At 53.8% G+C, this 14,811-nt stretch overlaps 5 protein-coding genes across 5 annotated transcripts; all 5 read left to right on the top strand.

Moving 5' to 3' along the window:
* Window positions 1-116: 116 nt before the first annotated feature.
* Window positions 117-2,045, top strand: PG986_000657 (uncharacterized protein; the record flags this gene model as incomplete). The annotated part of the gene is made up of 3 exons (XM_066836879.1): window positions 117-198; window positions 282-1,700; window positions 1,759-2,045. 3 exons carry the CDS (start codon window positions 117-119, stop codon window positions 2,043-2,045), a joined length of 1,788 nt encoding a protein of 595 aa, XP_066705772.1.
* Window positions 2,046-3,423: 1,378 nt separating this feature from the next.
* PG986_000656 (uncharacterized protein) lies at window positions 3,424-4,695 on the top strand (the record flags this gene model as incomplete). Its single annotated transcript, XM_066836878.1, has 1 exon — window positions 3,424-4,695. The coding sequence occupies one exon, from the start codon at window positions 3,424-3,426 to the stop codon at window positions 4,693-4,695; it is 1,272 nt and encodes a 423-aa protein (XP_066705771.1).
* A 5,033-nt stretch (window positions 4,696-9,728) lies between these two features.
* Window positions 9,729-10,295, top strand: PG986_000655 (uncharacterized protein; the record flags this gene model as incomplete). The annotated part of the gene is made up of 1 exon (XM_066836877.1): window positions 9,729-10,295. The coding sequence occupies one exon, from the start codon at window positions 9,729-9,731 to the stop codon at window positions 10,293-10,295; it is 567 nt and encodes a 188-aa protein (XP_066705770.1).
* Window positions 10,296-11,259: 964 nt separating this feature from the next.
* PG986_000654 (glutathione S-transferase domain-containing protein) lies at window positions 11,260-12,123 on the top strand (the record flags this gene model as incomplete). The annotated part of the gene is made up of 1 exon (XM_066836876.1): window positions 11,260-12,123. The coding sequence occupies one exon, from the start codon at window positions 11,260-11,262 to the stop codon at window positions 12,121-12,123; it is 864 nt and encodes a 287-aa protein (XP_066705769.1).
* Window positions 12,124-12,863: 740 nt separating this feature from the next.
* On the top strand, window positions 12,864-14,691 carry PG986_000653 (Ribosomal lysine N-methyltransferase 4; the record flags this gene model as incomplete). Its single annotated transcript, XM_066836875.1, has 6 exons — window positions 12,864-12,993; window positions 13,105-13,597; window positions 13,661-13,755; window positions 13,827-13,870; window positions 13,938-14,171; window positions 14,230-14,691. 6 exons carry the CDS (start codon window positions 12,864-12,866, stop codon window positions 14,689-14,691), a joined length of 1,458 nt encoding a protein of 485 aa, XP_066705768.1.
* Window positions 14,692-14,811: the final 120 nt, after the last annotated feature.

Raw genomic sequence — 14,811 nt, 5'->3', positions numbered from 1 at the left:
CGATCTTCATTCTGTGTCTTCAGCTCACAGTTTGAATCAAGCCGTCCTCTACCGGGTTCTCCCTCATAGAGATACAGAGAGATTCGCGATCGGCAGTTGTTCACCCATCCGCCAAGATGTCGGTCCTTCACGAATACGACTACATCTTCGCCATAGGCACTCTCTTTGCCTTCCTGGACGCCTACAACAACGGTGCCAGTATGTGCTTGCCCTCCCCCCCCGAATCCATGTCTCCATCCTTGATTGCATCCTTTACTGACCTTGGCATTGCTATCTACTAGACGATGTTGCCAACTCGTGGGCCACCAGTGTCTCGTCCCGATCGATTTCGTATCGAATGGCCATGGTGCTCGGTACCATCTTTGAGATCCTGGGAGCCACCACCGTCGGTGCCCGAACCGCCGAGACCATCAAGAACGGCATCATCCCTCCGGATACCTTCAAGGATAATGCCCCTGTCCAGATGATGGCCTTCACCATCGCTCTGGTTGCTGCCTCTTCTTGGGTTATGTGGTGCACCCGTCACTCTGCCCACGTCTCGTCCACCTACTCCCTGATCTCCGCCGTGGCCGGTGTTGGTGTTGCCACTGTCGGTGCCTCCAAGGTCCAATGGGGCTGGAACAACGGCAAGGGTCTCGGTGCCATCTTCGCCGGTCTCGGTATGGCGCCTGCCATTGCCGGAGGTTTCGGTGCCGCCATTTTCATGATGATCAAGCTCATCGTCCACATGCGTAAGAACCCCGCGCCCTGGGCTGTCTGGACCTCGCCTTTCTTCTTCCTCGTGGCCGGAACCATCTGCACCCTTTCGATTGTCTACAAGGGCTCCCCTAGCCTGGGCTTGACCAAGAAGTCCCCCGAGTTCCTCGCCTCGGTCATTGTGGGTACTGGTGCTGGTGTTTGTCTGGTCGCCCTCGTCTTCTTCGTCCCGTGGCTTTACGCTCGCATCCTGAAGCGCGACTCGAGCGTGCGATGGTACCACATTTTCATGGGTCCTCTCCTGCTCAAGCGCCCTGTTGTTGCCGAAGCCGACAGGGCTGTCGTTCCCAGGTACGCTGTTGTCCAGGAGGACGACGAGTCTATGCGCTCCTCCAACTCGATCAAGCAAAACAGAGAGCAGGAGAAGGGCAACGACCACGAAAGGACCATGGTTGTTGCTGAGGGTCAGATGCCCAAGACCTACAAGGAGATCCAGGAGGAGGGCGACGCCAAGCTCCGCCAAAAGCTTCTGGAGCACCGCGGGCCGATTGGCTGGGCGATGCGCACTCTCCGCGACAACCCCATGGGCCCCGGTCAGATCTACGAGAAGAAGAACGCCAAGACTGCCCTCAAGCGCCTTCCTGCCCAGATCACCGCCGCCCTGCTCTACGGTTTCCACTACGACATCCACGCTGCCCAAACCGGTATCGCTGGTACCCCCGATGGCATCCGCATGCAGCGTGTCTACGACGCGGCTGAGAAGTATCCCGACGAGGTCGAGCACACCTACTCTTTTATCCAGGTCCTCACTGCCTGCACTGCCTCGTTCGCTCACGGTGCCAACGATATCGGTAACTCGGTCGGCCCCTGGGCTGTCATCTACCACACTTGGTCCACTGGCAAGACTGCCGACAAGACTGCCATCGTTCCCGTCTGGCAGCTTGCCGTGCTTGCTATCTGGATCTCGATTGGTCTCTGCACTTACGGTTACAACATTATGAAGGGTAAGCTATTATTTCTGATCCCCTCCTAAAAAGCCTCCTGCTAACTCGCCTTCAATAGTCATGGGTAACAAGATCACCTACCACTCTCCCAGCCGAGGCTGCTCCATGGAAATGGGTGCTGCCATCACGGTCCTCGTCTTCTCGCAGTACTCTCTGCCCGTGTCGACGTCGATGTGCATCACCGGCGCCACCGTCGGTGTTGGTCTTTGCAACGGCACCATCAAGGCTGTCAACTGGCAGCGTGTTGGCCTGCTGCTGCTGTCGTGGATCATGACCATCCCCATTGCCGGCACCTTCGCCGGTTGCCTGATGGGTCTGTTCCTCTACGCTCCTCACTTCTCCTAGACGAATCTCTTTTATGGTCTGCGCCATTTCGCGCCCTTTCATTTGGGGCTAGGTGTCGTTGAGCTCTCTTGGCTGTTAATGTTGTATATATACCCCGGTTACGACCATTTTGGATAGACTGTTGCTTGGTATAGACGGTCTTAAGTTCTTAACATAATGAATATGGAAACGAACTATATTTTGTTCGAAGAGGACAAAAAGAACTTTTGGCTCCGGGGTGGCAGAGGCTGACGAGTGCCTAGACGCGCTAGCCAGAACCTGTCCGTCACACTCAATTGTTGGTTACACTTTTCTTTTATTAGTGACTCAATTGGAGATGCGTGTCTGCCCCTCCTCTGTTTTGTTTTCGACTTGGGACTCAAGTTGAGTATTGACGTGGCATTCAGACATGTCTAAGCTTTGAGAGATGTACCCAATGTTTCGCACGTCAGAGGTATCTAGGCCCAGACAGAGGAGAGGGGACAGCAGCGTGGATCTTCGATCGCGTATCGTTGCGCGTCAATCGCATCAATATCTCTACTTGATATACGACGCCACTGACTGTATATAGACTTGGCAGTGCGCCAGTTCGACCTATCAATGGATGGTTGCGATTCGCACTGATCGATTGCAGTTGTTAGCTTATCGGTTCCGGAAAGACTGTGCTGGCGGGCGATGCCATCATCAGACGATGAGATCATGTGGGCCCAGGGCTGTTGTGCAGCGTCCATGCGCCGATTGGAGCCTCCTCTAGGCCCAAAACAGGTTCCCAGGTCCCAGTGAGGGCCCCAAGTTCCAACAGTCCAGCAACCGATCTCCGGAAAAGGGCGCTAAAACAAATGTCCTGCCGGTTGACATCACCGCCGCCCTCCCAAAACTTCCCAAAACTTTCAAAATCACCCGCAGGCCGCCCACGATTCGCTACACCGCATGATCGGCGGCCCAAGGCCTAGAAGCCTCCTTCAATGCTGCTGTCAGATTTTGAAACAACCACAGCGGCCGTTTTTCCCGTGGCACCACACAATGGACCCCTTCGCATGTCTGACCGCGGTAATTCATGCAGGACCCTAGCATTAGTACTGACGCGGTTGGGAGACAGGCTGGCCGGATCCCCAAGGTAAAACTAGTAGACAACTACGGCTTCGCCTCGCTCCTCTTGACCAAGAAACCATCCGCAATATTTCACTAGTTTTGACAGATGCGCCGTCTTCCATCCTAAGTTACTAGTTAGTACGACCTAACGCTCACCGTTCTCCGTCTTCTTGGTATTGTCCACCCCGCCAAGAAGAAGCTCTCGAGCCAATCCTACGCAAAGCAAGTTTTTGGAGCTTGCGTCAGCTGCGCTTTTCGCCATCATCCGGCTACCTCCGTCTGCCCGTCCTCATCTGACCGGCCGATCATGCGCTCGCGACCTGATCCCCGCAGTAACCCGTCCTTCTTCGCTCCCAATCCCGACCCGTTGGCCGCTGCAGACGACGAGGGCGCCTTCGAGTACGTCGGACCCGACAGCTTCCCGGATCCACCTCGCAGCACGTTCGAAGACGAGTACGACTCTGCCGACAGCCGCCACCACCGCTCCAGGCGACACAGAAGCTCCCGGCCACGACACCGGTCCAGACGGGCTTCGTCCCTGCCACCGCCTCCCGCGTACTCTAGCAGACCCTCTTCGCCTACCATGTCACGGAGAACCGACTCGCCCCCGCCCCGGCGCTCGAAATCACACCGGCACAGCGCACCCGCCTACGACGATAGCGAGGATGACATCAAGCCAGGAAAGGAAGACAAATGGGCCACCGTGAAGACGGCCGGCCGCAGAGGTCTTAGTAAGCTCGGCAGGGTCGCCAGCACATATGCTGCTGCCCAGTTGGCCGGCGGGAAGGCAAAGTCCACAGACCGTGAACGCTCACGCTCCAGAGACACTTACGACGACAGACGATCGCACCGACGCAGCCGACGATACTCACCATCTCCGTCCCCGTCACCCTCTCCGCCGCGCCGACGGGGCACTGCAAGGCATAGCCGCCGTGACCGACCGCCGATCAACGGCCGAAAGAAGTCCTACAGCGTATCTCCGCCCCCGCTGAGTCGGGATCTGTACGACCGCGACCGGGGACGTGGACGCGGCGGCGGTGGTGATCGATCGCGCCGTCGGCGAGCCCGCTCCCCGTCGTACTCGGACAGCAGCAGGAGCAGCAGCGTGGACTCACGATACGCCCGCCATCGTGGTCACCGACGGGGCCGCTCCGAGGGCGACTACGACGACGATCGGAAACGGCGAGGCCGGCGGTCCAGCACGGCCGGGACGTCGCGGCGGCGCGACAAGAGCAGCATGGGCGACAAGTACCGCGAGCACATGCGGGCGCCCAAGCCCGAGATCGCGGACCGGTGGCAGATGGCAGCGCGCGCGGCGCTCGAGGCCGGCGGCGTCACGGCGTTCCGGCTGCGCAAGCAGCCCGGCACGTGGGGCGAGAAGCTGCCCAAGATCGCGACGGCGGCGATGGGTGCAGCCGCCATCGACGCCTTCATCGACAAAGACCCCCGGCGCCAGAAGCACGGCGGCGGGGGCGGGATGAAGGGGATGGCGGAGAGCGTCATTGGTGGAATGATTGCGTCCAAGGTCATGGGGTTCAAGTCGGCTACGACGCACAAGGGCACGCCGCGGTACATCTAACTTCCCCTCTCTCCTTGGTTCTTGCAGTGATTTTTCTTGTTTCCTCTTCTCTTTTTGCGGTTTTCTTTTCCTTCCTTCTTTCTTTTACACTTTCGGGTCCTGCTCTATGAACGAAAACGGAAAAGTTCGAGCAGGGTCTCGGGATTTGATTTCACGTTATGATGTTACGAGTCAATGGTGTATACACGACTGATGACTGACGATGATCGAAAATATGCAGGTGGCTGCGAAGATAAAACAGAAGAAGGACGCGATGTGTACATGTTGTTTGCTATCTTCATGTACGGCACGTGCGTGGGGTGTGCGCATGTGTTCCCTTTACGAAACAAAGATTCTCTTTCTCTCACGAGCGACGTGTTTCTCTCTGGTGGTGTTTGGGACGGTGCGGGCAAGTAAGCAAGCAAGTATATATGGATTGGATACAGGGCATATACTTCAGGATAGAGGAGGGAATGGGAATAATGAGGTACTTCTTTGGATATTGACGAGTCTTCTGGTGGTGCTATGCAATGTGGGGTTAACTGCAACCCTATTGGGCTGGTCCCCTTCGAATACATATCCTGGATATGGAGGTTCTGATGGAGCGAATGACTAACACGCAGGCTGTCCTATCTGAAGTTGCTCAGGTGATCGAAGTCCAGAGGGCACGAGGCGAAGGCTAGATAGGCAACCATGGTGTAACGAGAAATGGTGTCAGCCCTGCTGTATGAACCCCAAAACAAGCAACTATGTGTGGCATGAGAATAAGTTGCCAAGTAATCGGTCGTGGGTGTTCTTTATGGTTGGAACGCCGTGCCCACACTGCTCCAACATCATGCGATTGAGAACAAGGAAGCTAAGTAGATACGCAAACCGAATTCCACACATTCCTTAGCGAAGCAAACCAACTGTGCGTAAAAGACAAAGGAGTATTAGTATTGTCGTAAGGTCTACGTCAGGTATTTAGACTGCAGACGGAGCGCCGTAACCCTTGGGCAAATGAAGAATATATTATCATCTTTTTCTGTGAGACTACGCGGCTAGAATATATGATACCTGTCCTTCTTTTTCAAAATGGAATTTAATCCCGAATCTGCAGCATATGGCAAGCACTTATATCAAGGGTTCTATACGGTCTGAACGGCCGATTGTATCAAGGCCATAGCAACGGAGATTATTATGAATTGTCTTCCGAAGTACCCGGATGCCCGACTAGAATATATTAAGTATGGGTGGTATCCGCTGAAAAAAAAAGACAGTAACCGGACGGTCGTCTGGGACGACCAATATCTTTTTCACAAGGATGACTACAACACAAGCCACGCGGCGGGCTGCGCAGCGGATGCGCCGGATCTTAACGAACAACTTGAAAGGATGTACTCAGCTAATAAATGTTTGCCATATTTCTGGCTACCGTTCTTGAAAATCGAATTGTCTTGTACCACCAACAGTCCCGATCACTACAACAACTTGGCAGACGAACTTATCCATACCGACCTGAGAGAAAATGGCGAGGCTAGGAAAAGGAACGATCATTTCGACCTGTTTGGTATTTTTGTCACGATAAGCGGAAAGGATAAATCCAGGTCCGTATACACGCCGCTGAATCTGGCATACTTTCCCAGCGCCAGTTACCCCGGCACTTTCCTTCTAAGTAGCACCAGGGATCCAAAGGACCTACGGGATTGGGCTACAAGTTGGCTGGCGCAAACTACCCTCAGATTTACTCAGCCAGAGCTTTCCCAATATAGCTGCTACTTTGAAGACAAATAGGAAACGATCCTTTATCGAGTTGCTGGGAGAGGTCGGGACAAAGAACATATCTTAAGAACTGTGGACTATCCGGAAAGTCCTTCTGGTGCCCCGAATCTTCCGAGTATCTTCAAGCCTCGCCCAACATTGGCCGAGTCCAGATGGGACCAGGAGAGTTCCAGTCATAAGACGACGAAGAAATAGTAAGTTTGATTGCTCCTTATACGTTGGCTGCCCAAATCCTAAATTTAAGGACAGTGTCCACCATCATACAAGTCGAGCGACATACGATAGCCACGGTGGGATGCGCGAGGTTGATTCCGATACTACTCCAAATGCTAGCGCCGGTGCGAGTTTTCCCTACACAGGTACAGCTCATCCACCTGAGTCCACTAGAGGTACAGGCAAACATGATCGGAAATCACGCCATGACACAAATAGCGGTCAAAGTCAAACGTCGCGCCGAGAGAAACATATTAAGCCACACAAAAAGAAACCATACATAGAAGAGGTACCCGATGCGCCTTTGGATGACGAGACGCGATATATGAGAGGAGACCATCGGATGCCTATGCCCCAGCCAGCTCTTCATATACGTAGCCCTCGCCAACCCAGGCCGATACTCCCTCAATATACTCATATTCCAGCGGCGAACATCAGAACACCAGAAGCAACTGGGCATATGGATTCGATGATATCTAACTTAAGAGGGCGACTAGGTCCATAAGACGGGTTTTCTTGAGTTGGCTTAGCTTCATCAGGGCAGATATGCCAGCCGCCGTGAACGCCAAGATATGGCTATGTGGAAGCGACAGATTGTGTTAAATAAAGTCTTCAGTAATAGTATGCACGTTGACCCAAGATTTGAGAAGCTACAACTGGATATATGTCGCTGCATTTCCAACCTAGACCGTGTCAAACTCATATCTGATGTTCTAGGATACTTAGATTCGCCAGGCGTTTTACATAGGCAGAGAGCCCTTCTAGTGCGTCAACTATACCTCTTGCTATTATGAAAAGGAGGACGGAGAAAGGATGAGAAAATAAAACAAGAAACCTTCAGTACGATCGGGATACTCTGCCACGGCGAACGGTCTCTCTCACAATGGCTGACGTAGAATACTGGATCCTTAATGGTGATGAGGATACTGAGCACTACGCATGGGTTTATCAGCTCGAGTCCATCTGTGTAGCCCAGGTGCATGTCCTAGTGTTGCATTAGCGCCCAGGACTGATCTTCGGTAGTGAGATCAGTCCCCCTATGATGGGTCTGTCCTTCCAGGGAAGTAAGGCATGGCAAGTGATTGACTCATGAAGCAACCAGACGTTGGACGTTCTTTGTGGTTGGCGCCTCGTGATTTCCCTCAATTTTGATGTTGGATGGAGAAATACAAAGAAACACGGATTAGCAAACCAACTTGCACCATATTTCGTCCGGATAGGGGCATGTCAAACATCTTAGGAGAGGGGCAGTTGGCGTTCTCACGTGTCCTTAAATCTCATTAGTCCCGAATATAAAGAGTCGAGTCGCTCCCCTTTCCCCATGAATACTCCTTTTACGTCGTAGTGTCTTATTCACAATTACTAGCACAGTATCCTTGCATCAGTTATTCAACAACTCCCTTTTCATAGTACACTTTGATATTTATTGAGAATGCCTAATACCTCGCTGAGTAAAACAGACCTCCGGGGTTCTAGCAAAAAACTATAGACCCGATTTGCCAAGTCGCTGAACCAAGAAGCGGTAACTTGTATTACAGAACGGGTGTGCGAAGCTCTTCCCATTCGAGAGACACAGCTACGAGAGACACAGCTACGAGAGACACAGCTACGAGAGATACGCTACCAATGGTTCCCAATGATGTTTGTCGACTCAGGCCGCCTGACCGCTGTCACACCCAGCAAGTCTGAAAATCAGTTCAACCAAGCTCTGAATTGCAAACTGGGGTTGCTAGCAAATGCCAGCAATCTCGACAGATCCATGCAGCCGCCAAAACATAATCTGCTTAACTGCTGGACCCCCCTTTCTGACGATGCATTTCAAATGCCATCTGGACAACCCTGGTCACATATCTTGCATTGCCGAGGTTACAGGAGCCAGACTTGGTGAATTGTTCAAAGAGCCGGTTGCACGATCATTTGCTAAACATACGCGCTACCGGATTATACGTTTCGCCAAGCTCCTGGGAACATGATGTTCCACCACTTGAAAGCTTCGCAGATACCAGCTAATAAGAGGTGGGTGGATGGGGCTGACGGATGGGTCCGTCAGGGTAACGAGACTTTCGAGTTGTCGAAGGATGTGGGGGGGCGCTTTCGCTCTCGTAGCCCAGTAATCGTCAGTCGCGGTTTCTTCGAAAGGCTAGTCGACCTCATTCCCGTTCCTACTACTTAGCAGATGGAACGGCCTTGAAGAGTGGTTGGGGATCTCAGCATCATGATGAGCTACCTGCCAGCCCTCCAATGTTCTGTCACAATACGCGGTGCTGTGTGTGTGGTAGGGGAGGTACTGTAAGAGTTAACTTGGATTTGGTGGGCTGGGCACCGATTGCGGCAACTTCCTATGGCCCGCCCTGTTGGAACACACATCCGTACTTGTCATTTGTTCATTGCCTACAGTCATCCCTCACAGACTGAAGTATGTATAGAGTCGGGTGCCGATTATGGGGCTGGAGGTCGCCTGGTGAGAGAGACAGCGAGACGGTCTCTCCGCGGCACTTTATTATTGTATTCGTGGCTAGGCGCGTGAAGTTCCATCGATACTATCCTGGCACGGCAGGGCATATTAGATACGCAAACTAGTTGGCCATTGGATAATTACAGACAATCCTTGTTTTCTGCAGATGATCTTCGAGATAGTATGCTACTATGGAAATGTCTATACCGGGTGAGGATTGACTACACTCATACTCTCACCACCGTTAGGCTGTTAGACCGTTTTTGCGATGAAAATGGTCTGGGGACTATAACGTTTGAGCATCCCGTGGTAGCCCCGGTGAACATTATTGCCAAGTAACCGGAGATCGATAATTTATACGAAACCCACACACTCAACACATCTCCGATACCAGGTGAGGGTGTCCTACGAAAGCATGGCGTCCCCCTTAAATGGAACTAGAATTGGTCCAGGGCATACGTTAAAAGAACCGATCAGAGGTAAGTCCCCAGTTCGACACAACATCTCAGTCTACCCAAGCGAACGGACTTAGAAGCATCGCTAGCAAGCGTCTGCCGGCTTAGAACTCCTCTGCCATCGTTTGCTTCTCACTAATCCCAGGAAATCCACTTGGAAACGTGACAACATGGCAGGCAACAGACCAAGACGACCATCCTTGAGGGAGCACTTCCAAACCGTACGAAGCTTCTTGACACCCAACGCTGCAGAGGAGTACGTCAATGAACTCGTGGCCGAAGAAGTGCAGAGGTCTCACAGCACAGCCTGGGTCGCGGGTGGCAGCTCTCGAAACAGCGCCAACACCCCCTTCGGCTTCGAGATACCAAGTATCGGCTACGCCCTCGCGTTCCGGCAAGAGCCCAAGACCGTGCCAAAGCCGATATTCAAAGCCAGCGGCGCAGGTGGGAACACCTGGCTAGGAGCCCCCGCCCTATTGTCCGCGAAAGATGACCCCAGACGGCCAGAAACCGTGGCGAAAGTGTTGGACGGAATCCGAAGGCCCTGGACGGAGGGCAAACACCCGCAGAAGGTTCTGGGAGAAGGCGTTCCGTTTGATTGTCTGTGTGGCCTCGGCGTACCCGGGCTGTACAAGTGCGAAACATGCGGCAGGCCATATCGCACCTCTGCTACAGAGTGCGAAGATAGCAAGGCACAGAAGCGAGATCCCCAGAAGCGAACTCGTAGGGCTGGCTGATTCCAAACGGCCATAACCTTGTTCATAGGTGAATATAGAATATGAGGGAACCGAGTCCCACGAGAACCCGCGTAGGGGTGGAGGTAAGTGAAGTGTCCTCAAGCGTAAGTACGTGTTGCATTTAATTTTACTAAATATCACCAAGGAGCAATTGACAAAACGAACCCCCAAGGAAGTCACCACACATCAAATGGAGGGCCCCTGAGTAGCGACACAAACATATGTTTATCCTCAGGGCATGTTGCCGTTGGCCTAGCTATCACGCGGACCTGGTGCAGCACAAGATCGGCTTCGTCGTGGGGCTGGAACAGCTTATTAGGCTGGGGGTTCATGTTCCGCTATATCGGCTTTCACCCCCAGTCTGAAACCCGAAGACGACGGGATGAGGAAAGAAGAGGATGGTTGTCAAATAGACATGGCTCCTGAGCCGCGGGGATGTGTTTCGTGCAGCGAGGAGCTCACCATGACTGGAGCAACATGAGCGCGACCGAATATACACGCGTGATCTGTGTGGTATTCGGTGCCGAGGCCATCGTGTCTCTCCAATACTGGAGAAGAAGATCAGGGAAGAGTCGGTGAATGGGAGCAAACTGCTCAAGCTATGCCGGACTATAGCGCCCACGATAGTATTGTTCTTAAACAACTCAGATTGACTATATGATTCGCTCTCAGATGAAATTTACTTGCGATCCTGTCGAAACAGGGACAAGGACGATACATTCGATTGATTCGGGGATGAGCTTGCGATAACTGCCGGCTTGCGGATTGATTCCAGTGGGCCCGACGAATAAGCGTGCATGCATGCTGCATCTTGATGTCATAACCAGTTGGGCCAATACCCGAGGTGAGCGACGCTACAGAAGAGCGAGATATATATCCGTCAATCAGCTCCTCAATTGCCATAGGCTTTGTTCGCGCTACAACAACACTGTCCATTGCTCGAAGACGACTATACTCCTCCAGCATGGCTCACGTCGACACTTCGTTACCAGAGCGACCGACGGGCGCCGCCGCCAAGCTCGCCGATGCGCATGCTGCGGAGCACCCGCTGAAGCTGTACGGCGGGTGGTTCTGCCCCTTCGTGCAGCGCAGCTGGATCGTGCTCGAGGAAAAGAAGATACCCTACGAGTACCAGGAGATCAACCCCTACAAGAAGGCGCCCGAGTTCCTCGCCCTCAACCCGCGCGGGCTGGTCCCGACCCTGGCCGTGCCCAAGGCCGACGCCCAGAGCAAGCACCAGAAGCCGCTGTACGAGAGCTCCGTCATCTGCGAGTACCTGAACGACGAGTATGGCGACGAGTCGCAGCACGGGCCGGATCTGTTCCCGCCGGCGTCGGCGTACGAGCGGGCGCGGTGCAGGCTGTGGATCGACCACATCTCGGGCAAGATCGTGCCGGGGTTCTACAAGTTCATCCAGCACACGCCGGAGAAGGAGTACAGCCTCGAGGAGGCGCGGTCGAACTTCCTGGGCCACATCAAGGCGCTGGTGCGGGAGATGACGGAGAACAGCGAGGCGAGCGGCCCGTGGTTCCTCGGGGACAGGTTCAGCATGGTGGACGTCATGCTCGCGCCGTGGGCGAAGCGGATGTTCCTGCTCGACCACTACAAGCCGGGCGGGGTCGCCATCCCAGCCGAGGGCCAGGGCGGGGAGGACGAGGCGCTATGGGGCCGGTGGAGAAGGTGGTACAGCGCCATTGTGGACAGGCAGAGCGTCAAGGACACTTGGAGCGACGACGACTATTACGTCCAGGCTTACAAGAGGTATGCGGAGGATACTACCAACTCGGAAGTTGCGCAGGCAACGCGGAAGGGAGTGGCTTTGCCATAGTGGGATGCAGGATTTATATAAGCTTACGAGATTAGCTTAATCGTAATCGCCCCCAAAACCACAGGGTGAGATGAGGTTCGTAGGTTTCAAAATAAGCCGCAATTAGGGGAGCTGCATATGCACTAAGCGGAGATCGTCTTTGATTAGGAGGGCCGAAGGGTGCACGTTTTGAATTGCCAGCAAATCGTAGGGTTGAACAAGAACCGCGAATGTGAAAAACGTTGTTACCAGTAGGTAGGCACAGGCCATGTTACGTGCCTATTAAATTGAAATTCAATAGGCACGTAACATGGCCTGTGCCTACTAGTAGTGCAATTGGTTTTGGGCGCCCAAATGGGGACCCTTCAATTGATTGATTAATGGTCAAGCGCAGTGGCGGAGGCTGCTGACTTACTCCTGACTGACCGAATCAATTGGGGAAAAAATTGACATTATCGGAGAACCCGCAGTGTCTCGCAGAAACGAGGTCGCAGCGTTACCTCCCAGACCCCCCGGCTTCCCGGTCTTATTTTTTTGCCATCCATCGCCAGAAAAGCTCCGAGCGCGGTGAGCAGATTTCCTTAGCTACCGTTCCATATTAAGAAGACTGCTGCTGCTGCGCCGCAACCAGCCGAAGCCGATCTCGACCGACCCCAGGTCCCAGGATTGATAAACCAACGATCCACGTCTGTTGTCAGACTTTCTGTAGCAGCGAAGAGCAACGCCACATCCTTGCTTGGCCCTTACCTCACATATCCAGAATGGCGCAAGCTTCGTTTGACGAGAGGACGCAGTCCTTTCTCAATTGGTTTACTGGATTGCCCGGCGCCACGTTCCACCCCAACATCCAAATACAGGATCTACGACAGAGTGGTCAGGGTAGAGGAATCGGTAGGTGTTGTTGACCTTCCGGTTGCTTTTTGTTGCGCCACAGCGTGCGCAAAGAGAGCGGAAGAAAAAAATTGTCGTCGAGATAAGACAGGGCTGATATAGTTAGCACAGTCGCGACATCGGACATACCGGAGGATACTGAGCTCTTCAAAATCCCGAGAGCCGCCATCATCAACACCCTGACGTCGGACCTGACCAAAAGGATCCCGCAGGTGTTTGAGGACTCTACCGAGGGACTGGAGGATGTCAACAATGAGGCCGACGAGGAGGGCGATACCAGTGGCGCGCCGGACTCGTGGGTGTCGCTCATTCTGGTCATGATCTACGAGTTCCTGCAGGGCGACCAGTCAAAGTGGAAGCCCTATTTCGACATCATGCCCGAGAGCTTCGACACGCTCATGTTCTGGCCGCGGACTGAGCTTGGTGGCTTGCAGGCTAGCGCCATTTCGGCCAAGATTGGCAAGGATGAGGCCGACAACATGTTCCGCGCAAAGGTCCTGCCCGTCGTCGAGGAGCATGCACACATCTTTTACCCCGAAGGATCGAAACGGATGAATGAAGAGGAACTGCTAAACCTGGCTCACCGCATGGGAAGCACTGTTATGTATGAAAGCTCCTCTCCAATGAGACCAAACCTGATTTGGGCGTACTGACAGCCATGCAACAGGGCTTATGCATTCGATCTCGAAACTGATGATGAAGAACCCGAAGAGGAGGGCGATGAGTGGGTTGAAGACAAGGAAGGAAAGCTCCTGATGGGAAGTAAGTGCAGACAATGCCTCGATGCATTTTCGCAGCGCAGTCTCTGAGCAGCAGCTAACGTCCTTCACCAGTGGTGCCCATGGCCGATATCCTCAATGCGGATGCTGTTTTCAACGTAAGGAAACCCCGGATGCGGACCAACAGGTCTTGCACGTTGCTTGATCTCTAACTCTTGCAAATAGGCTCACGTGAACCACGAGGATGATTTCCTGACTGTCACGTCGCTCAAGCCCATAAGTGCCGGCGAACAAGTACTCAACTACTATGGTCCGTTGTCCAACAGCGAACTGCTGAGGCGATACGGCTACGTTACTTCCAACCACGCACGATACGACGTGGTCGAGTTGTCGTGGAACATGGTGCTGTCGGTACTCCAGAACCATCTCCGACTTGACCAAACAAAATGGGGCCAAGCGGTAGGTTGCTATGACTAGGAGGCTGGTAAATGTATGAAACGCTAATGAATATCTGCAGATCAACCAGCTCGACGAGGAAGAGACCGAGGACACCTTTGTGATAGATCGCGACCTCGACGAGCCCGATTCCAGGGGCGACGTGCACGGCGAAGTGAAGCTGAAGCAGCTGCCGGCGGACCTTGAGGAGCAAATCGCCACGTTCCTCAAGGCAGTCCGCAAGGTCTCGCCCGAGTCGATCCCGGACAAACGCAAGCGCGACGAGATCTCGGCCTCTGTGATCCACCAGGCCCTGCAGCTCCGGCTCAGCGAGTACCCGACCTCGGAGGCCGAGGACCAGGCCCTGCTTCAAGAATCCAACTTCACCGACCGCCAGAAGATGGCCATCGTGGTCCGCCTGGGCGAGAAGAAGCTGTTGGGCGAGGCCATCCGGGTGGCGGCGGAGAAGATTAACACGATGACGCGAAACGGCGATGATGCGTCTTCCGAACCTTCGGCCAAGAGGCACAAGTCCTCCCGGTAGACGAACGGATGCCACGAGTCAGTGGAACGCCTCGTGGCGTGCAGATAAGGTCCAGAGCGTGGTGCAAAGAAGCGATGTGGTGTCGGAGGTACAAGAGATATGCTACCAGCCTATTTCTCT

The sequence above is a fragment of the Apiospora aurea genome, assembly GCF_038362705.1.
Source record: "Apiospora aurea strain CBS 24483 chromosome Unknown utg000001l_segment0_segment0, whole genome shotgun sequence".
In the NCBI taxonomy this organism is placed as follows: Eukaryota; Fungi; Ascomycota; class Sordariomycetes; order Amphisphaeriales; family Apiosporaceae; genus Apiospora; species Apiospora aurea.
This window is presented reverse-complemented; position numbering and strand designations above follow the sequence as displayed.